Below are 21,921 nucleotides of genomic sequence, written 5' to 3' on the forward strand. Positions count from 1 at the left end.
GAGAATATTTAAACTTAATTTTGAACAGGACGCACAAAATAATCCCAGTTTAGTTGGACACTTATGTATAAATTAATGACTCAATGGATCCGTGAGACAAAAAAATGTTGGGAACCACTGCTTAAGGTGACCAGTCATATCGCGTCTGTCCCAGGATTGATTAGTTGCCGCGAGCATTAGCATGCATTAGCGCTCAAAAATGCGTTTGCAGTGGTGTAACTAACTCGGCGATTGAATTCTCCAGGTGAAGAGCTTCAAAATGAGGTGCAGCATGTATTTTCTTAGATTTAATTAGAAAGTAGTGTTTTAAAATGGTGAGCGCCAAAACAGGTATTGGTTCGACTGCCCATTCACGTCTAATCTATTAGTGTTGATGTAAAATACAAGATAAGGAATTCAAATGTCAGTAAAAGTAACTTTTCTTCATTCTAGATGGCGGACCCGGAGCTGGTGAAGAAGATGTTAGCGGCCATCCTCCAGGCCCAGCGAAGCGGCCTGAGTGCGGCCCGCCTGCAGAGTGAGTACAGGGAACTGACCGGAGACTCCATACCCCTCAGACAGCTGGGACACAGCAGCCTGAGCGCCCTGCTGGACTCCCTGCCCACCACGGTCAGGGCAGAGAACACACCGAGTGGAGAGGTGAGTGTCCAGCCTCTTTCAACACAGAGGGTCATAAAAGTGACCCTTTTAAGACGATTGATACCACGCACGCTAAATCAATCATGTGTGTTGATAGGCTAATATTGGCAACCCCCACAATGGCGACGTGTTGGTTTTTGACCGATAGCGATGTTCTGGTATGCTTTAAAAATGTGACCAACACACTCAGCATGTGTGCCCACACAGCGCCTCAGGAAAAAGGATGAACTAAGGAACAGCTCCTCTGTTTTACATTTTGTGTCCAATGGTCGAAGCTTATAGCTTATATTTTTATAAGAGACAATAATAATAGTACAATATACCCGACTGTCATGTGTGATATCTCTGCCCAAAGATCTAAACTCTAGCCTGTGTTCAAAAAGGATTTAAAGAAGCAAAGTCCATTACTGCATGGAACTTCCGGTGTCTATTTGCCTTCCTTCCTAATACAGTATACTGTATTGTTATAAAGCTCTTCACTCAAAACACCCTGAGACACCCTGCTTTAAAAAATGTGTCGTGTTTTTCCTGTTTAAGGCAGACCATTTTCACTGCTGCCTGCAGAGGGCGTTAAACCCAGAAAATGTCTGAAACAGGACTAAAATAGGTCTTAAACACAACAAAACCAGGAAGACTCATCCAGGTCTAGATCCATTCAAGCTGGTCAGTAACAAAGTATTCATTTAAGTACAGCACTTTAGTATTGTAGTGAGTTTGTTTTATTACAGTTAACTTGAAAGATAAATATAACACACTCCACAATTCTAAAAAAAGCTATACAATTGTCATCTCAGTGTAGTATTAACTACTGTCAATACTTTGTGGACAATATAAAGATGAGTCTACAATTCTAAGTGAACTCAACCACCAAGAGCATTAACATCTGGGAGACTGAGATCAAGTGGACTGTCCTTCATGTGCAGGTGCTGTACTTCGTCTCTGGAGCCGGTGAGAAGAGACACATGGCTAGGGTGGTGGCTCGACAGCGCAGCTCCAAGAAGACGGGCCGAGCCCACCTGGTCAACACGGAGATGAGGGTCAAACCGGACAACCCACTGGTGATCAACGGTGAGGGACGCTTCCAATACCAGGCTCCTCCAAATACTGCACTATTTAGATGAGTAAGAGTAGCATTACTTAGAAATAATATTACTCAAGTTTGAAAATAGTGACCCACCCATGAATAAATATTTAAGTAAGAGGAGAGATTGTTTACATTGTTCAGATTTACCTCTCTATTGTGTGCATTGCAGCGGCATGGTAGCATGGTAGAAAACATATTGACATCAGGCCAAAATATATCAGGCCTAATTTTTGAGATCACAAAACCCATGGACTCATCCTCCACTGGCACAGAGAGAATCAGCACCACCCCATGACATCAGCAGGGGAAACAGAATATGCCCTGTTTTTGTATCGTGGATAAAGCCGTCTATAGTTCTCTTAACGATTGCCCTTCCTTATTGTTGGAGGGAGGCGGGGCAGCGGCGAGGAGAGAGCGACAGAGAGAGAGAGAGAGAGAGAGAGAGAGACAGCTTTCGCCTGCGAGCTACATCCCTGAGCTCCCTCTCTGGTGATCCGCAGACAGACTCTCTCTCTCCCTCTCTGCAGTGTGGATATATGTTGGCGTGTGCATTCCAAGGCTGTGTGCATGTGACAGACCGGCTGCTCAGAGACTCCGAGGCGTATGGGTTTGAACTGTTTCGCTTGCATGCACAATCGGTTTATTTATGGGCATTTGTAAACCGCTGTGCTCCAGGGGGTAAAATCGAAAGCGTTGAAATGGTGAGGAAAAAGGAGCAAGGCTGGCATGACCAAGGGATGCATGACGACAGGGGTGTGTCTACAGTTATTTGACAGGGGGCTCCTGCTGAGGGGCCCAGGACCTGTATGTCTGAAAGAGGGGACATTATGTAATTGGCTTGAGAGCTTTTCTTCAGTGTTTCCACATCAAAAACATCATCTATCTATGTTTAAAGGAATTCTTGCATTTCCGCCAACAACTATTTGAAGTCACAAGATGTCTTACTCGTCATTTTTGGGAGTTTTTGCACGTTGCGCCACACCTGACCAGTCACAACGCAGACGAGACCCTGCAAATCCAATCCGTGCTCTTGGCAGGGTTTCCTTAAAGTGCAACTAAAGACCAAACCAATTGCTCACGGCGATCTGATCAGCAGATCATTCCCCGATCATGCCTGACGTTTTCTGGGTTACATCCACAAAGCATCAGGAGCGTGTCATGAGCACTTAGCGTTACCGTGGCGATGTCAGCTCTTTGGTCGTACGGTGTGAGAACTTCCTGCGGTGAAATTGCTCAACTATTTTTACTGCGTCCATTTGTCCGAAATACAAAAACTCTGGTCTAAAACAAATTTAGCTGCAGTTTTGACAGAAATTGTACACAATCTTTTGCTCAAACGTTGCCGTCGTGTCCAATTTAGTCTTGAATTTCATATTTTCCCCTAATTTCTCTGTTTGCATTTCTTCTGGCATTAAAAATATAGTATTTAGGCATTAAACCATTGTATTGGGCCATTAAATGGAATTAAAAAGCATACACTTGAACTTACTGTGTAAACTCGACTTGGGTTTAGCTTCATTAAACCATTTCAGAACATGTTTGTAGAAGTCTCTACAAGCTTTGCAGATTTTACACTATAATTTTCCATGGAGACAGGACGTTTTATTGAGTTCAAATGATTGCAGCCTTTTTGTTTTGCTAGTTTCGGCCATTGATAATGCAGTGTTCTTTAGACTGCAATTTGAGGCAGCCTTACAGCAATCGAATGTTGAATATAAGATGAAACCAAACTCCAGGTGTGTTTTTCATGAGGCAGAAAGTGTCCGAATATTGTCCCTTTAATCAGAAACATGCTGAGTCAGGCTTTGTGTGTGTGTTTGTGCGCAGCCAAGCCCCAGACGTCTCTCCGACAGCCCAGTCACCGCAGCAGAGGAGGCAGAGGAGGTGCAGGCAGAGAGCGAGGGGGGCGAGGAGGACGAGGGGACCGAGGAGGGAGAGCGGGCCCCGGAGACTTCAGAGCCGCCCGGGCCGCAGAGCCGAGAGATGGACCTCCAGAAGGCAGGGCATCCCAGCAGAACGCAGCCCACAAGAGAGCACCGGCGCCTGCGGACAAGTGAGTGACCAAGCCTGAGTGTAGATTATCAAAGATTGAAAATCAGCAGATTTCTACATTAGAATAAATTGATGGTTTACTTCCTGAACCCATAGTTTTTGTAATGTTACTCAGACCATTGCGAGCTCTAAAAATGCACCCAGAGAAAAACCCTCCTATTTAAAATCTTGCATATAATTCTTCATTTGAGCAAATTACCCACATTAGACAACAGCAAAAGAACCTGGAAATATTATTCATCATTTAAAATGCACCAGAATGCAGGAAATATAATCTAAATCCTGAAAAATCCCAGATCACAAAGATAAAACACATTATTAAAGGGATATTTCAGGATTTTTGACATAGGGCCTCATTTCCTAGTAATCCAGAGTGTTGCTGGTACCTGGAGATATTTTTTTTTGTAGTTCATGCAGTTCTTTTGTTTGAACAGTTTCGTGGCGCTAGGCTAATGCAAGGCTAGCGCATTTCTACAATGTCAGCTAGCCTGCATTAAAAACAGTCTTACGTACTCCACAGAGCACCTGAGGTAACTCACTTATAACACCAGACTAACCATATAAATGTCTGTTTCCATAGAATCATTTTTGGAATATAACTGACCTTCGCATCACATGAATGATCGCATTTTAAGGGACTATTTTCTAGCAGATCCCTCCGCCGCTGCATAGCTTATACAACCACGAAGCTGATGCTGCTCAAATATATGGTATTTTAAATGCAAAATGGTTAAAATGATTCTATTGACACAGACATTTATATGGTTAGTCTGGTGTTATAAGTGATTTGCCTCAGGTGCTCTGTGGAGCGGGTCAGACTGTTCTTAATGCAGGCTAGCTGACATCGTAGAAATGCGCTAGCCTTGCATTAGCCTAGCGCCACGAAACTCTTCAAACATAAGAACTGCATGAATTACAAAAAAAATATCTGCAGGTATCAGCAACACTCTGGATAACTAGGAAATGAGGCCCTATGTCAAAAATCCTGAAATATGCCTTTAAGCAAGGTTGCAATAAAACACTCTGCTGAGACTGCTGCCCCTGCGACCCGGCCCCGGATAAAGCGGAAGAAAATGGAGGGATGGATGGATGGATGGATGGACTGACTATAAAACACATTATTAAACAAGTTGTTTTAACAATTTTCAACTGGTGGGTCGGGGAACCATTTTCAGTGAGCCTTTCCCAGAAAACACTTCTTTTAATGTTTATGTACAGAAAAAGTATAAAATGACTGTTATCAAGTTTTTTTAAAATCATTATTTCCTAGGGGAATTGTGGGTCCAGACGCCAAAACAGTTGAGAACCACTGTTATAGAGAACGTGGTCCATTCAGGAATGATCAATCTTCTGTAATTTCAGGAAAAACACTTCCAATAATTATGACACACACAAATATATTTTTTAATAATATTCAAACATTTTTTTAATAAAAAGTATTCAAATGAAATATAAAGAACTATTACACATGAGACAGTTTTCACAGCATTTGTTTATTAGGGAGTTCCAGTATTTATTTGAATGCAGTGCATGTTAATGAACACACATGGGCCAGGGCTCATTTGCATCAGTGTCTGATGTCTCTTCTGTGAGCGACTTGCTTTTCTTCAGGCTCCTCTGCTCAAGTACAAAAAAAATAAAACTACTCTCATGACATTTTCTTCTAAATCTCACTTCGATGAATGTGCGTAAATGTAGCAGATTTCTAACTGCCTGGGCCTGTGGCAGCAGTGGAAAGGCTGGCAGGGGTCGTGAGGCTGTGGGCTGGACAAAGGCTGGTGTGGGGCCGATGCGGGGGCTCGGTGTGAGCACAGGAGCCTGAGCTGCCTAATCCCATTCTGTTGTGTGGAGATTAACTGTGTAAAACCACACTCTGTGAATCAGCACATCTCTCTGAGTGCAAAGGCTGGGCCACTGTATGAACCACATACATGAGTCTTTGATTAGCCGCTTTTGTACTGAGACCCCATACGAGCCATCGCACTGTCGACCATCAATAAATAAATAATAACAGTTCTACTAAAACAATGTTCACAAACAGGCCAAGATATGGTAATATTTCATGAATGAATGGTATTAATGAAGTCATTTGACTTCATTAATACCATAAGAAATCCCGTTTTCTGTTTGCCAGAAGCCACATGGAGGCTTCTGGCAAACAGAAACAGGATTTTTATGGTTTTCTTTAAAAAATGTCTTGTTCTAGCCACTCTGCCATAAGGCCAGATTTGTGCAGTGTACAACTAATAGTTGTTCTGTGTACAGTTTCCCCCACCTGAGCTGTAGCTCTCTGCAGTTCATCCAGGGTCATCATAGGCTACTTGGTAACAGCTCTGGTCAGTGCTGTCCTTGTTCGGTCAGTAAGTTTAGGAGGACCGCCGGGTCTTGGTAGGTTTGCAGTGATGTTATACTCTTTCCATTCCTGGATGGTGAATATAACTGTACTTTGAGAGATGGTTAAAGCTTTGGAAATCTTTTTATAACCCAGCTTTATACTTCTCCATAACTTTATCTCGGACCTGTCTGGTGTGTTCTTGGCCTTCATGATGCTTCTGTTCCACAATAGTCTCTTAACAGACCTCTGAGACCATCACAGAGCAGCTGTATTTGAACTGACATTAGATTACACACAGGTAGACTCGATTTAGTCATTAGGTCAACATGTGATCGTTCAGAAATCTTCATTCAACTTCTGAAGGCAGTTGTTTGCACTAAAAGGAAAGGGGGGCTGGTACTTTTGCACATCCCATTTTTCACTTAGTGTGTGTCTATCACATAAAATTTCAATTAAATATATTTATGTTTATGGTCCATAGCGTGGCAAAAGTTAAAGGGGGGCCGATATTTTTGCAGCCCACTGTATAGATGGTTTTCCGTTTCTCGATCCACAGCAGCGGCCGCCATGTTGTGTGGCATTCGACAATGTTTATGCACGACTCGCATGCACATTTAATGAATAATTGTGTCTACTACGGCCGTTCTGTAGTCGCTAATGTGTTTTATTTAACTCACAATGAGCCATGTGATGGGTAGGCTAACATAATCATCATAACAGTAAAAGACATGGGCCATAGCGCGCACTTAAACTTGTTCATCGAACCAAACACACAGCCGTCATGTGAGCAGTTAAACAATGAGAAAAGGCTGTATTTATAACGTGTATCAGCGTCAATCTGTGCTGTGTTTACCTCCTGATGAACGAAGAGAGTAACAGCGGCCGCCTCGCGCTCTTCCCCGACCGACTCGCGCTCTTCCCCGGCCTTCTCCTCACACTCTCCCTGGCCGCCTCGTTCCCACCGGGTCTCACTTTACCGGGACGGCCTGTGCTTCCTCCGGGATTTGTCCAAGTCTCATCTCTCTGCTAGCTGCTAACTGTACCTGGTTTTGTTTGGCAGCAGCATGAAATAATACAAGTCTACTATGAGCTCATCGTAAACTTGCTTTATTTCATGCTAGCAGCTAGCCCCGTTGTCAAATCTGTTTGATGCCACTTTGATGCCACTCATTTATGCGTCAGATAAAAGCTGACAGACCCGGGCAAAACCAGGGTACATCAGCCAAGACATGAGACTCAGACACAGAGCGGAATAAGCAAACCCGACCCAACTACTGTATATTGTTCAGTAGATTATATAGTTTCTCTGACTTATACACTATACTCTGCCTTAGCATCATATTTGTTTTCAGTCTCACTAACTTCATCTTTGTTCTCTCTCCAGACCAGAGAAGAGGATGACTCTGCCCTCACGCTTCCATAAGGAGGTGCAAGCTCACCTCTCCAAGAACTCTCCACAGGCTGGCTGTAAGTACTCCACTCTGACGCTACAAGCTTCAGAGACTTTTCAAACTCACAAGCAGATCTATTGCATGGATCTGACCGGCCAAATAATCTGGTTTGGCATTGTCTTTTAGGGGCTTGTTTCACTAGTACTAGCACTTCTGAAATCATTTTGAAAATCCACCATTTATTCCCACAGTCCTCAAATTCTTGCCTGCAGAACATAAAACATGTTGTTGTTGTGCATTTGGTGTCACAGCAAAAGGACCCAGCCCCCAAATGAGCTATGTCCCCCCACCCACCTCAAAGCCTACTCCGGTTCTTGCAGTAATTTTCCCACAGATGTAGATGTAAAATACTCAAATATTACGTTTTTAATGAAGGCATGCATGAGGCGAGCTGTGGTAACAACTGACCATTGCACAATTACTTTAATGAAAGAAAACTTTTGTTTTTTAAAGTTTGTAAAGACATCACTGTAATTGGTGCGCCGTATTTTGAGTGATCATAAACAAGCAAGAAGCACTGAGGCTTAAAACAATTAGTTGTTGTAAACACTACCCTCTCTCTCTGCTCCTTGGAAGTCGTAAAACGTGCCTATCTCACCAATGCAACAAATGAAGATGTTAGAAATGTTAGAACATTTTTGATAATTGGAAAATATGGTACAGAGGGGGAAAACAAAGACTGAAAATAAAAACTACTTGAACAAATGCTAAAATGTATTTATACTGAATATATTTTTCTACCAAATAAAGAAACAGAGACATAGAGAGTGGCAAAGTGGTTCAACAGCCATTATTACAGCAATTATTTCAATAATGGAGCATGCTAACCATGATGCTAACGTTAGCTTCATGGTACATATGCTAGCGCTAGATACAAGTGTCAGTTTTTCGCTTCTACTGGAAAATCTGCTGTGAATTTTTCTTTTTCATCTATATGTATATATAGTGATTCTTTTAACATGGAACTGGTGCAGGGGTACAGTAATGTTTTCTCTGTACTTGAGGATGTCTCTTTCTCCCAGCCCCTGTGAACGCAGCAGACAGAAGGCAGCCCTACAGCTCTCAGCAGGTACAGGGCCGGCTCAGGGAGATCCTGGCCAAGTACAGTAACGGCTTCTGGGTGTCCAAGCTCCCCCAGATCTACAGGGAGCTGTACAAAGAGGAGCTGCCCCCTACAGCGCTACGACAGCTGAACACCTGGACACACATCTGCACCGTGAGTTCTAAATGGATCTTTGTCATTTATGTTGTGTTTTAGAGTTCACATCCCCTTGTGTCTGGGTGTGTTTCCTTGGACTTTGGTCTCCCACATCAAGTAATCTAATAATTAATCCAGCAAGGCACTCCTGACCATGATAAAATAAGGCAACTGCAGCCCAGTGCTCATCACAGGTTGATCAAAAACACTGGTTGACATATGGATCAAATGCAACTAAAAGTAAAATGGACCTGAATTGACCTTTCACAAAAATCATGTATCTTAACGGGAGAGAAGTTCATATTAGTGACTCTTTTTTTTGGTGCAATTCCAGTGCGATATATGACAGATTGAGACAAAATAGCTTGCAGAGTGCAGTGGAAGAATATATTTAAAATATGCAACAAAGAGGACATTTCACTATTGCGTCTAAAGCACCAGCGGAACCGCCACAGTCACGTGGACTACTCATGCTCTTGCACCACCAGGTGCGGTTCTCTTCTTATGTTCATCTAGTACTGATCAAATATGTCCGGTCTGGGCTGCAGTGGCTCTGTCTCCCCCACGGTTGTGGCACTTATTCAGCGAGGTAATGTAAAGGTCATTATTCTCCAGCATAGACATAATATTATTTAAGCTGCAATGTCCCGTGTGCTATCAGTGCAGTGACAATAACAACAATAACAGCAACTACGTGTATTAGCTTGGCTCTAGTTAGCGTGCGGTATTTATTTAGCTTGTTTATCAGCTTTGAACGAGCCCCGCACCATTAGCTTCAATGGGAGGAGATATGGAGAATGTCTGGTAGCGATGGTTGTTATGAGGTGTGATTGGACAATGACAGGGACAATTAACCTCTTAACCAAGCGCATTGTCTCCAGTTCAGCTTTACCCAAAACTAAAACTGACTGACTGAAGAGCAACAGTGTAATGCCTCATCTTTTTTTTTCCTGTTCTGCTTTGTTGGGGTTTTTTTGTTACTTTTTTGTACCTTCTTTTTGTCAGTTTTTAATTTTGTTATTGTTGCTTTTCCGGCATATTTTCATCACTCTTTTGTTGCTTTTTTCAAGAAGATTTTAGATTTGAGTCAAGCCAAACTGGAAAAAATGCACTTGGTTCAGGTGGGGGTTAAGATGGGTCTAAACCAGAAAACCTCAACATTTAAATGCATTGTAAATCAGCAATGAAATGATCACCAATTAAAATGAATAAAGTGAAGCACCACCAGTAGTACACGTGCCGCAGTTTGGAAATCACTGTGTCTGGACGTGCGCCGTCTGCTGACTGGACTCTAGTCTGGACTACATCCTGGACTGTGGCTGGTAGAGAGAAACAATCACCAGGGCATATCTTATGGACTTCTTTCATTTCATAAACAATAGTCCTGTCTATCCCCAGATATGAGGCAAATCAAAGATCAATTTAACTGATGGCGACTGTGAAGCATTGCACATTATGTAATAGAGTTGATGTTTGTATCCCTGCAGGATACTTTAACAATGTGTTCTGTTGCAGGTGGAGAGGACGTCATCCAGCAGCCCGTCAGAGCTGCTCCTGTACCCAGCCGAGGAGCAGAGCACCAGCCCTGACTCCGACAGCCCGAGCCCCCGACAGAGCAGCCCTGCCCCACAGCAGCAGAGCCCTGCCTCCTCCCCCAGCCCTGCCTCCTCCCCCAGCCCCTCCTCCTCCTCCAGCCCCTCCTCCTCCTCTCCCGCCGCCCTAAGCCCAGAGCTCCAGGTCAAACTGGAAGAGCTCCTGCTGAAGTACCCCAACGGACTGTGGGCCCACGCGCTGCCCAAACTCTACCAGGACACGTATAAAGTGTGTAAAAGTCTACTTTTACTTATACCTGCCAACTTGCACAGTATTACCTTGTGCCTCTTCTAGTTTAGAATTGTTTGCTTGATTCTCATGTAAGTCAAACCAAATGCAAGAGCAACAAATGTAGTTTTTTGAATAAAAGAAAGAAATGAAAAAGAAATGACAACAATAAATGTGCTGGTAACAAAGCAACATTTTCAATTGCACTTCTCCATGACTTTTGAATTTAGGGATGTCATTGTAGCTGCAGTGGTACTGTTGGTGCACACATTTAGCCTGGCCAGTGACACCACATGTTTTTCCAATACGTGCAGTCTTGTAGTGGCATCATCTCCATGAGATCTGAAGGTGTGATTGACAGGTTGATGAGTCAATCATAGAAACTTATGGACCATCCAACATGGCGACACGAGTACTAAGTACATTTACAGTAATAAAAGCAGCATTAAACTATTTAGATGGCGAAGGAAGTTTTAAAGCTCATTCCCTTTAGTGACGTGTTACACATTTGAATCTGCGTTTGGATCAATAAAAAAGTTTGATGTTATCTCTTTGAGGCCTTTATTTAGAGTGGCAGCTACACTAAGTATCGGTATGGGATTGGTTTGTACAAATAACTGAGGAAACGGTCACGTTATGACTGAAATCTTGCTTAGATAAGATGAGATAAAACTTTATTGATCTCACAATGGAGAAATGAGAATAAAACTCTGTTCTTGTTACAGTCCAAATTTCCTGAACATGTGCTGGAGAACCTCCACCTGTTGTCTCACATCTGCACCATCGACTACCCCATGTCGAACAACCCGAAGCGGGCCATCCTGTACAGACGCAGCAGTAGCAGCAGAGGGGGCAGGGAGAGCTGTGAGGGTGAGGTGAAGGAGGGAGGCAGGAGACTGGACATCCCTGCACTCCACCCCCCCACAGAGGAGCATCTCTCGGTGCTGGTGGCTGAGGCCCCTGCCACTGACACCAACGCTGTCGTGCTCAGGTAAAAAAACTGGGGCCAAACTGTTTGCATGATATTAGGTGACACAATTTCTTTATCACAAGAAGTGATCGTCACAGATCTTTAGAATATTTTTTTTTATTCAGCTCTTGAGGTAACTCCACTGATAAGTGCTCACCTTTTGCTGAAAGGACAACAGAAGTTTAGAAGCCTCCATAACCTTTGCTCAGGGCTGGTTGTTGCAGGAGAGTCTAAAACTCTTCTTCAGGAGCAGATCAATGGAGCTCAAAGCAAACTCATATGATTTCATTCTGCTGTGATGATTGTTCTTGTTCCCTTCGTATTTCACGTGCTTAGGGCACATGCTTTGGTCCGACATAAACAAACAGCGTTGTGTGATGATGTCATCAGGCCGCGTGCTTCGTTTGCTTGGGCAGGTGTGAGGGCTGCCCAAGAGATCTCAGTGACGGAGATCTCAGTAGAGGATTAGTTCAGAAGCGTGAGCATATTTAATATAATTCGGGTTTTTGGATATTTAGATTAATAAATAAATAGAATGAAGATTTTTTTAAAGGCAACAAATAATCGTGATTATTATTTTTTCTATAATCGAGCAGCCCTATGTTGACTAAATCAATCTTAGATTTATTATTGACCTGATCATGAGCTAAACAATGTTCGTGTCTTGAGAGAAAGAGATCTGCCTTCGCTTGGCCATAAACACGAAACAAATGCACACAACCCGTCGCCCCTTCCCGGCCGCAGAGTCTGGTTGGATGAAAAAGTGCTTCTCCACCCCACGTACTTCCCACTTAAATGCGTTTAGTCTGGAGCTGCAAGATCACAAAGTGCATTCCTACTCAGTGCAAAATATTACGCTATAGTCTGCGTTTTAAAACACAAGATCAGGCCCTAAGACTAAAACTGAATTAAAGTATGTGTCAAAATGAACACTGACATCAACAGGAGTGTGTAATAAAGAGCTGCCCCGCCCTGTCCCACAGGTACATAGGTGAGGGCTACAACCAGGCTCAGGACCGGATGGAGGATGAGATGAGGAGGTTCTATGGTCCAGACCAGAGCAGCACTATGTCTCCACTGCTGGACCAGCTGGTAGCTGTGAGGGCCGTGGAGGAGGAGGTCCTGAGGGCACAGGTCTGCCAACTGCTGCAGGAGAACGTCAAGGTGAGTGTTTCATCAACAACTGAAGACCTGTGAAATTATCAGTAATACAGACTTTTCTCTTTTGTTTCAGGTCTACTATGTGGACTACGGCTACTCTGAAGTTATCAGTAAAACCAAAGTTTATGATCTGAATGAGAGGTTTTTCAGATTGCCTTTCCAAGCCACCAAGTGTAAACTGGCAGGTTTGTGTAGCTTACACGGTCACATCCACGTGCGTGAAGGCCCCTCTCACAGTGTGATGATGCAGGTCTGGAGCCGTTCTGTCAGGAGCCGGCCGTGCTGAAGACCTTTGAGCGCATGGCCAGTGGAAAGATCCTGTTGGCTGAGATCTTAGAGAGAGGAGAGCGCCCCCTGGTGGTACTGTATGACACGTCTCAGGACGATGACGTCAACATCAACACAGCCTGTGTCAGAGCAATGCAGGACCGCAGCCTGGCCAGCCCTCTACAGGTGACCTACACCATGAAACACTGAGCCTCTGACCCTCTGACCTTCACTCTGACCCTCTCTCTGACCCCCTCTGACTCTCTCTCTCTCTCTCTCTGACCGTCTCTGACCCCCTCTGACCTTCACTCTGACCCTTTCTCTGACCCCCTCTGACTCTCTCTCTCTGACCGTCTCTGACCCCCTCTGACCTTCACTCTGACCCTCTCTCTTACTCTCTCTTTGACCCTTGCCAGGATTTTAGAAATAGTGAGGTACACCATCTTTCAGTGAGTGTGTGTCTTATTTGCGCTCTGCTGCCCTCACATTTTTCTCATATCTGCTGTCTGCTGAAAAAGTGAAAAGCTGTGACCTCAATGGTGGCTACGGTCATTTCTCTGACCCTTTGTCCTGCAGGTGAACAGTGTGTACATGGGTGCGACAGTGACCAGTGTGTCCTCTGATGGGAGCCTGTACTGTCAGCTGCCCTCCAGAGGTCTCCTCAAACTTAAAAACATCCTGGACAGCATCGAAACGCACTTCCAATCACAGGTGACCACCTGCCGCTCTGTCTTTGGTGACAGTGATGTGATTATGGTCCTGGTGTACCGACTCACACACATCACACCACATTTGCATTTCCTTTTTGTGCACCACACCAACATATAGTAGTCAAGTTTTAATTGTAAACCTTTGTACATTTCCTTTCTTTGTGTTGAAATACCATCTTGGCTACAGTATGTACTCTCACTGTTACTCAAGAATCCTCAAATTACCAGTAGCTCTCAGGGGAAACCCCTGAGTATGAAGCAGTGTGTCGTTCCTCAGGGCAGGTAGTGGACAGGAGGAGATTAGGCAGATAATCCAGGATTAGACACAGATGGGGCTCTTCATCTGTGACTGGAGTCATGGAACTGCTGCTTCTGACTTTGACTCAACTGAGCAACACAGAATGTGAGCCTGGTCACAGCTGAGATAGGTTTTTACAACTAACTAACCAACTCTGTTCATTTTTAAGGCATGATTAGGAAAAAAATAAAGTTAGAGACATAGATTCAAAACTTTTGCTGTAGATGACCAGCATAGATATGAGGATAATACACTTTAATTTTTAATAATTTTGATAATAAGTCAGGTGTAATTTCATGGTTTTGTTTTGTTGATATATTAGATAGAAATATTTCTTTTTGGATCTTGCTTTTTACTTTTTCAATAAAACAGTTGGTAACTGGTAAATTACTGACTTCCCACTTGGAAAAATGCTGTAACAAAAATCCAAATTTGCCTTGTTTGTTTGGGTCCATAATTCAATAAATCTCAACAGGCCAGAAATTAGATATTGAAAAATGCTTTTATTATGTTTAGTGGAGAGTTTGGTGTCTGATGTAAAGTAATCAGGCTGTTGTCCTGATTAAACTGTCTGGACTTTAAAAGCTCTGAAAAGCACCACCTTGTGATGTCAATAGGTAAGTTTTAGAGGTTTGATCTCTCGGAAATGAAGATAGAGTGTCTGAATTGACAGGACTACTTAATAACACAACGACAGGTCTGATTTTCATGTGGGGACATAACAGAACAAATTGGACCTCTGATTTCATTAAGCAAGCTTTTTATAGTAAGCCATAAGGATGTTAGCTTCTCTAAAGGGAATGGGAGGCACATTTTATAAAGTATCTGTTTGGAAAATGCACATACACATAGTATAGTATTAGTATTCCATTAAAAATGAGGAGAAGCATAGAGCAAAACCTTCACAAGTTGTTATACCCGAGTAATTTGAACTGTTTCTCAGGTGACCTCCGAATGCCTGGTGTCTCTGCCCTTCTGCGGGAAAGGATGTCTGGCCCGCTACAAAGGCAAGTGGGCCCGGGTTGAGGTAAGAAACTATCCACACTTTTTCGGACTGGGAAGAAAAAAAACACTGAGAGACTGTCTGGACAAAGCAGGGCCAAACTAAGTTAAACAGTTTCATATGTATTAATCCATGTCATATATATTAACCTATGACAGGGGTGCCCATCCTTTTTTGACCCAAGATCTACTTTTGAAATAGCCAACCTCCTGAGATCTACCAGTTCAGTGTGAACGTTGCAAACCCGCACACGTCATTTACAGCCTGCAGTAACTAACCTCACAACAGGTTTTGTTATTGTCACACAAACACTACATCACATCACAAACCCTTCCTCTCTCAAACACACGCAGACAAACTCCTTTCACAATTTGCCATTTTGCAGAGTTAGCTGTATAAATACACACACACCAATCTGCATGAAGGGCCATGACTGTCCTTAAGATGAGAAAAATAAACCAGATTCATTAAACTCACACTTTTCTTTTCACTTTGCCGCAATAGAGGATTTGGTGACCATGAAAAGAACTCAAGTGGGAGTTGTTTTTAAGTAATTGGATCATCTGTAAAACAGATCTGTGCGTATCTTCTGCTCTCTGCTCACCGGTGAAAAGTGGACAGAGCAGCACCTGTCCACTGTAGCTGCTGTCCACACAGAATGGAGGAGATGACGCTCGGTTTATTTCACTCAGAAATTAGCTGTGGCTCGAATCACAATATCTGTGCGGAAAGTCACAATTAGGGTTTCAAAATCGTGCAGCCCTTCCACACATACTTGAGAAACTGATATCAGCAGCACCAAAACTACAATCCCTGCAGCTTTGCCGGGCTTTGAACAATAAACGGATGGTTTTAGGGAGAATCTGTTGTTGCCTGTGCAGTCCCTTATGCTCTGAGTTATGACTGCAGTGTCTGTTTGCAGATCACCAACCTGCACGGCTCCCGCGTCTTGGACATCCTCTTTATCGACCTGGGAGCGCAGGCGTCTGTGGAGGTGTTTGAGCTCAGAGAGATCCCCCAGGCCTTCCTACGAGACCTGCTGACCATCCCAGCTCAGGTACCATCTCCTCTGTCTGCAGGGCCCTCCGAGGGGGCCATCGTGATGTCGCACATTTGAAATAACCAGTTGCCTAACTGATTCTGGTCTGAGACATTATAAAATACACAGAACTCTCTCACTCCGCTTCAGTTTAGCCCACATGAAGAAATACTGTTAACAAGCACCATGTTGTCTGATTTTTCAGGCAGTTTGTCTGAAACAAACTGCCATGACAGAAAAATAGATTCTTGATGTCAGTGGGCCTGGTTAAATAAAGGTAAAATAATAATGCTTGAAGCGTCTTAGAGGGTCATGAACCCATAAAAGTATATTGCACTGATCATGAAGAACAGTCTAACTTCCAATAATTGTACAAATGTTCACATGATGATCGCCAGCAGACATGAAGGAAACGCTGCTGCTGCTGCACTGATCTACCTAAAGTGATAGTCTGTAAGTTTAAATGTTTTACAAATATAATAGATTGCGTATAGTTGAGCTTCTGTGTCTGAGTAATATGCTGATTTCAACAACTAATCAGAATCCTCGGGCTATCACTTTGACCAATGAGAGCTTTCCTGTGAACCGACCTGCCAGGTCCAATCAGGAGGAGCGTTTACTTGAATATGTACTTAAATAGTAATATACTATGAATAATGGGCAGCGATTTGTAGTTTAGCTGTAGTCATTCTCATTCTGCAGGTGTTTTGGACACGGGGTCACTCCTTTCTGCATGTGCGGTGTGCAACATATCTGAATCGCCAACAGAATCAGTGCACTATATCTACTATATAGTGCGGGCCGATAGAGTGAATGAGGGGTTAGGGACGATGGTGGACACCCAGACACAGCCGACTATCACTTTAATACTTTACCTGAAACCTTTTGAGTCTTTTAAGTGTGTTGTGTATCGTCTTGCTACAGATTTCTTATTGTGTTCAAATCATGGCGTTCACATAGAACAAGTCAAAGGCAGTGAGCACACAGTTACTAAGTAACTGCTGCTATGACTGTGTGTTCAGGTGGTCAAGTGCTGTCTGTCCGATCTCTCCGTCAGCGTGGGCTCCTGGACCCCTGAGGCCGTACACTGGCTCCGGGAGAGAGCGCTGCACCTCACCGACTGTAGCATCAAGGTACTGAGCCGAAGACACTCACTGTAGCCATCTGTGAAGGCAGTATATTACATGCTGTGAACTCTCCTCATGTCTCCAGTGAGTCTTACAGTGAGGGCAAAAAGTAATATCTCAATATTTTGGGGGAGCAGAAACAGTATGTTAAAATCTACATTTACATTGCTTTGTCACTCAAAGATAATTGTCATGTTTTTCATCATTTTATTTTCAAATCCCCCACACACTTTTTCCCTAGTTTCCCCTCAATTGTCTCCCCCGTTTTCCTCCTTTTGTATCCAATTTTCCCTCAATTTCCTAACATTGGAGATAAACTCGATATTGTACATTTGTATCTTCCAAATATCAATTTTAATATGATCTTGTAGAAGATATATCGCCTACCTTTACTTACTTTATACCATGGTCTGGGTGAATACTTGTTTCTGATTGGCTGGTGGGGGCTAACAAGCGTGCATTATTTTCGTATAACCGCACACGTAGTCCGGTAGTTAAATCACTGGGATATCACTCCGCTGTGGAGGGCATAGCCATAGCAACGTATGACACAGCTGAATCACGTTTTTGGCCAAAACAAAACGTTTGATAAATGGGAAGTAGAGGAGAGTGAGCAGCTAGGTTAGCTACTGTTAATAACATATGAGCTTTACATTTCTATTGAAAACGGTTAAGGTACTATTTATAATTTTCAGGCGTACATGAAATGATCCTGCATTTAAGCATATTTGTCTGGATTAGTAAAGTCAAACATAAAAGTTTCAGTTCGTGGGGCCCAGGTGTGAGCCACTCCACCGCAGCTGTTTCCATAAACAGTTGAGCTGGTTGAGCTAGCTAGCTAGCTTCAGGTTAAACGTTGTAAAAGGTAAATAACTCCTGCCCACGAGTGCCGCATATCGGTGTTTACTTCCAGGGAAAAGTGTTTCCGGGTTAGTCCTGTTGTGTTGTGATTCTGTGCTGATGTTGTGTCGTTGAGCCTGACTGAGATCCTCGTAATAGCTGCGGAGAATGACTCGCTCTGAGACAAGCCTTCAATGACCGGCTAATAACCCACACAAAATAGTCCCGTAGTCTGGCATATTTAGTGAGTTTAGTAAATGAAAAAAACCTTTATTATAAATGTTACGTTTGTGGGACCCTGGTATAAGTGGATTAAACAACGAGGAGCCGCATTAGTCAGTTATAATGCACGACGCGGAGTCAAGAACACCACGACGCGCAGCGGAGTGCATTATAACCGTCTAATGCACGGCTCCTCGTTGTTTAATCCTTACGTGTCTAACGCTGCTAACCTTATAGCTTGACTCCGCAAACCAGTTTAGCAGTTCACATTTCTGTCTTCTGGGCAGGTTTAAAATGTGCTCTGTGAACTGAATCTTGCTCTTTGAAAACATGAATATCCAACTGCTTCAGGTTGCCAAAGTGGATGAAACCAAGGGCTGTGTCCATGTCCACCTGTTCACGGACAAGAACTTCCACGACGCCACGCGCAGCCTCAACCACCAGATGGCGCAGTCTCAGCTCTTTAAACGGCACCCAGACGTGTTCCTGACCAGCCTCAGGTCTGCCGTTTACTCATCTTATTTCTTTATTCATATCCAACAGTAGGTCAGGTCAGGTAGGGTCTAAAACATTTAGTTTAGTTTATTTTCAGTCAGTATCTTCACACAGACACGATTACAAAACATGAAAACACTGAAACAATGACTGAAAAGGGTTTTGGCTGAAGTGAAACTATTACAACCCTATTACAAACCTATTACAACTTCATTGCAACTTAAAGCGCCAAGCATACAGCAGTTTTACCATCTCTAAGATGAGAACAAAAGAATTTGTAGTTTTAGCATCTGCAAGATGAGGACAAAATTATTATTTTTTTGTATCAATTGGTTACAAAGTTAATTCACAGAAGTCACACATTAATCAATAAATTTGGCTCGAAGCAGTCAATTATATTGTAGAGACAAAATATAGTGTACACAGGAGAGTTTATATGTGAGTTAGTGCTAATACTGTATAACTGGCATTTATGTATAGATATTTCATAATCCTGACTGTATGTGTCCCCTAGATCTGAGGCCAATATGTTCAAATCAAATACGTTACCTAAAACCAATGCATCGATTTATTCATAATTACAAAAACATTTTACAAAATATACTTTTTTGTTCTCTGGGTGATCCTTCTCAGCGCTACCAGGCCCACCTTAATGTACCCATAGGCCCCGGGGCTTAAACAGAATTGTAGGCCCCACCCCCCCTCAGCGCAAACCCTAACTCTTACCTATAACCTGCACCCTAAATCCCACAAAAACCCTAACCCTGCTACTCCTACATGAATCCCTCTGGCCCAGGTGGGGCGGGCCTACTCCTGGTACACACACAGGAGCGCAGCGCAATCATTGCATACGCTCAGTCATGCCGCAAAGTGAAGTGATTGGGCTCCGGCCCCTGGGCTCCGGCCCCTGGGCTCCGGCCCCTGGGCTCCGGCCCCTGGGCTCCGGCCCCTGGACTCCGGCCCCTGGGCTCCGGCCCCTGGACTCCGGCCCCTGCTAGCCCGTTAAATAAGGTGTCAGCTGCACAGCGACAAAGTATTCCTCAGATGAAAGTGAAGTCAAAATTAAGCCAAGGAGGAAAAACTGTTGAAAGAGGAGGGAAATAGACAGACAAGGGTTTTCCACCTTTCACCACAAAGGAGATTTTGTGGAAGGCAAACTGCTTTAACTACTTTAAGAAGACAAGTTGATTTGTAAGGTATATTTTATTTATCATTTTATTTCTTTTCATTTTCATTTAATTTACCTGTCAATGTGCCGACACCGACACGCGTATATATCACCCTCACTGTATTTAACCACGAGGGAGAGGAGTGTAACATCGGGGAAGTGTGCCTGTAGGCTAAGTAAATAATAATAATAAAATAAGTTTGTTGAACAGCTGATCATTGTTACATGGCTGATGTTGCGATGTTTTGTGCGAGCGCATGTGAACACAGACTTAACTAACTTTGGAGTAAATGCAGTTGGAGCTAAGGCGGTCTCGATATGTAGAAATAATCACCAGAACAGATTAGCTCTTCAGTCATTCACACTGAAAACCTTTACGAGGCAACATATCGTGTGTAATAATATCAAGCTTTAGCTGAAATATGTAAACCACTTCAACTTTTGAAAAATACAAAGGTTTGAGTTAAAGCTCAGGGTATCTGATTTTATACATTTTCAAATCCTAAAAGTCTGGGGTGGCCTACTCATCCACAGCCAAACCAAGAAGTCCAGCTCAGCACCAGCGCGCCCCGGCCCCCCAAACTCCACTAACGGGAGTGCAGCAGCCCCCGTGTCTGCTCCGGGCCAGGCCCACCTCAGAAGACCATCTGCTCCCAAAGAGGCCCCCTCGCCAGTGGAAACACCAGGGGCGCTGCCACAGCTGCCCCCCCTGATAGAGCTGCCTCCTTCAGGTAATACACAAAGCTCCCAAGGGGAGTCTGGGTAATACGTATTTGAACATTTCTCTGGCTGTGTCTGTTTCTACCACACGATGAATTCATTAATTCATTCATATTCAAGTCCATTCAGCAGTGTTCAGTTTAGATATTACCTGGTTACACCTAATATCGTTTTAGTGGAGTAGAAAGTACAGATACAGGCTCTAAAATGTAGTGAAGTAAAAGTATTCATCATAACATTAACTCAATAAAGTAAAAGTACTATTTACTTGTACTTTTGACTTTGTTACTTTCCACCACTGGAAAGAGCATGACTCTTCTAAGTAATGCTGCTTGGCCTGGACACTTCTGACACTGGTCAGGTCCAATAGATTGTGCCTATGCAGAAGCTACTGTATATCTCATGCCCCTGAGAATGAACTGTCTCGGGGGCCTGACCAAGTGACTTAGTAAATGGGGATCCCGCCATAATTACTCCTTCCTGTATGTCCCTTCCTGTGACCCTTAAGAACATTATCAGATGTAGAATCATTTTTGGAGACAGGCTGAATATTCAGGATTCCAAGCATGATGCTTTTACTCATTTGGTTTACGGTTGAAGATCAGATAACTTTTCAATATACTGTTATACGTGTTTGCTGTATGTATCGTATTGGACACTCCATACTGCAATACTTCAGTGACATCATGTAGCTAAATGAATGAAGCTGTGGTTCTCCTCTGCTTTGACTGTCTTTGGCCAGGGCACAACCTGGACGTGTACGTGTCGGTGGCCTGTCACCCCGGATACTTCGTGCTGCAGCCCTGGAGGGACATGTACAAACTGGTGGTGCTGATGGGGGAGATGATCCTCTTCTACAGCAAGACTGAGGAGCAGCAGCTCAGCGTCACCAAGGGGCAGGTGTACGCTGCCAAAGTGGACAACAAGTACAGTCAGATCATTCAATGTCTTCTGCTAATACTGGCACACTGAGCATATCTGCTACTCAGTTCCTCTCTGCTCTACTCAGCGCCTCGGCATCTACCATTGCTTTCCCTCATTCAATCTCTTACTTAGGCCCAGGGTAGCTGCACAATTCCAAATTTCATAGTATTTATATAATTTCTGTGGTTTCTTTAAGACGATGCTTTGTGGCCAGTGGTGTGTATCTGACCCCACAAAAAGAGTTAGCATTTAGCTCAGAGGACCCTTTTAGACGCTAATTTGGATCTAAAGTAAAATCTCCAAAGGTCTGTACATTCATTAATGATTTCTAACAAGGCTTTGACCTAAATGTGGTCGATGAGTTGACAACAGCTGAGAACATCTGACTCGTTCATAA

General features: G+C 43.5%; 1 protein-coding gene across 4 annotated transcripts in view; it reads left to right on the forward strand.

Annotated features, from left to right (window-relative positions):
* tdrd7b (tudor domain containing 7 b) overlaps nucleotides 1-21,921 on the forward strand; it is a 30,622-nt gene that overhangs the window by 4,978 nt on the left and 3,723 nt on the right. For 2 of the 4 annotated variants that reach the window (XM_079579579.1, XM_079579580.1), the window contains exons 2-18: nucleotides 433-639; nucleotides 1,563-1,707; nucleotides 3,551-3,776; nucleotides 7,495-7,577; nucleotides 8,584-8,777; nucleotides 10,275-10,580; nucleotides 11,306-11,571; nucleotides 12,534-12,714; nucleotides 12,785-12,896; nucleotides 12,962-13,164; nucleotides 13,555-13,689; nucleotides 14,930-15,013; nucleotides 15,912-16,046; nucleotides 17,051-17,161; nucleotides 18,569-18,717; nucleotides 20,415-20,611; nucleotides 21,343-21,526. In XM_079579579.1, coding sequence (XP_079435705.1) covers nucleotides 433-639; nucleotides 1,563-1,707; nucleotides 3,551-3,776; nucleotides 7,495-7,577; nucleotides 8,584-8,777; nucleotides 10,275-10,580; nucleotides 11,306-11,571; nucleotides 12,534-12,714; nucleotides 12,785-12,896; nucleotides 12,962-13,164; nucleotides 13,555-13,689; nucleotides 14,930-15,013; nucleotides 15,912-16,046; nucleotides 17,051-17,161; nucleotides 18,569-18,717; nucleotides 20,415-20,611; nucleotides 21,343-21,526 — 2,918 coding nt within the window. Of the gene's footprint in view, nucleotides 1-432; nucleotides 640-1,562; nucleotides 1,708-2,179; nucleotides 2,425-3,550; nucleotides 3,777-7,494; nucleotides 7,578-8,583; nucleotides 8,778-10,274; nucleotides 10,581-11,305; nucleotides 11,572-12,533; nucleotides 12,715-12,784; nucleotides 12,897-12,961; nucleotides 13,165-13,554; nucleotides 13,690-14,929; nucleotides 15,014-15,911; nucleotides 16,047-17,050; nucleotides 17,162-18,568; nucleotides 18,718-20,414; nucleotides 20,612-21,342; nucleotides 21,527-21,921 lie in introns of those variants that run through there. The other 2 variants (XM_079579581.1, XM_079579582.1) reach the window with 2 other exon arrangements.

This window comes from Gobius niger (genome assembly GCF_951799975.1).
Source record: "Gobius niger genome assembly, chromosome: 21".
NCBI classification, from domain to species: domain Eukaryota; kingdom Metazoa; phylum Chordata; class Actinopteri; order Gobiiformes; family Gobiidae; genus Gobius; species Gobius niger.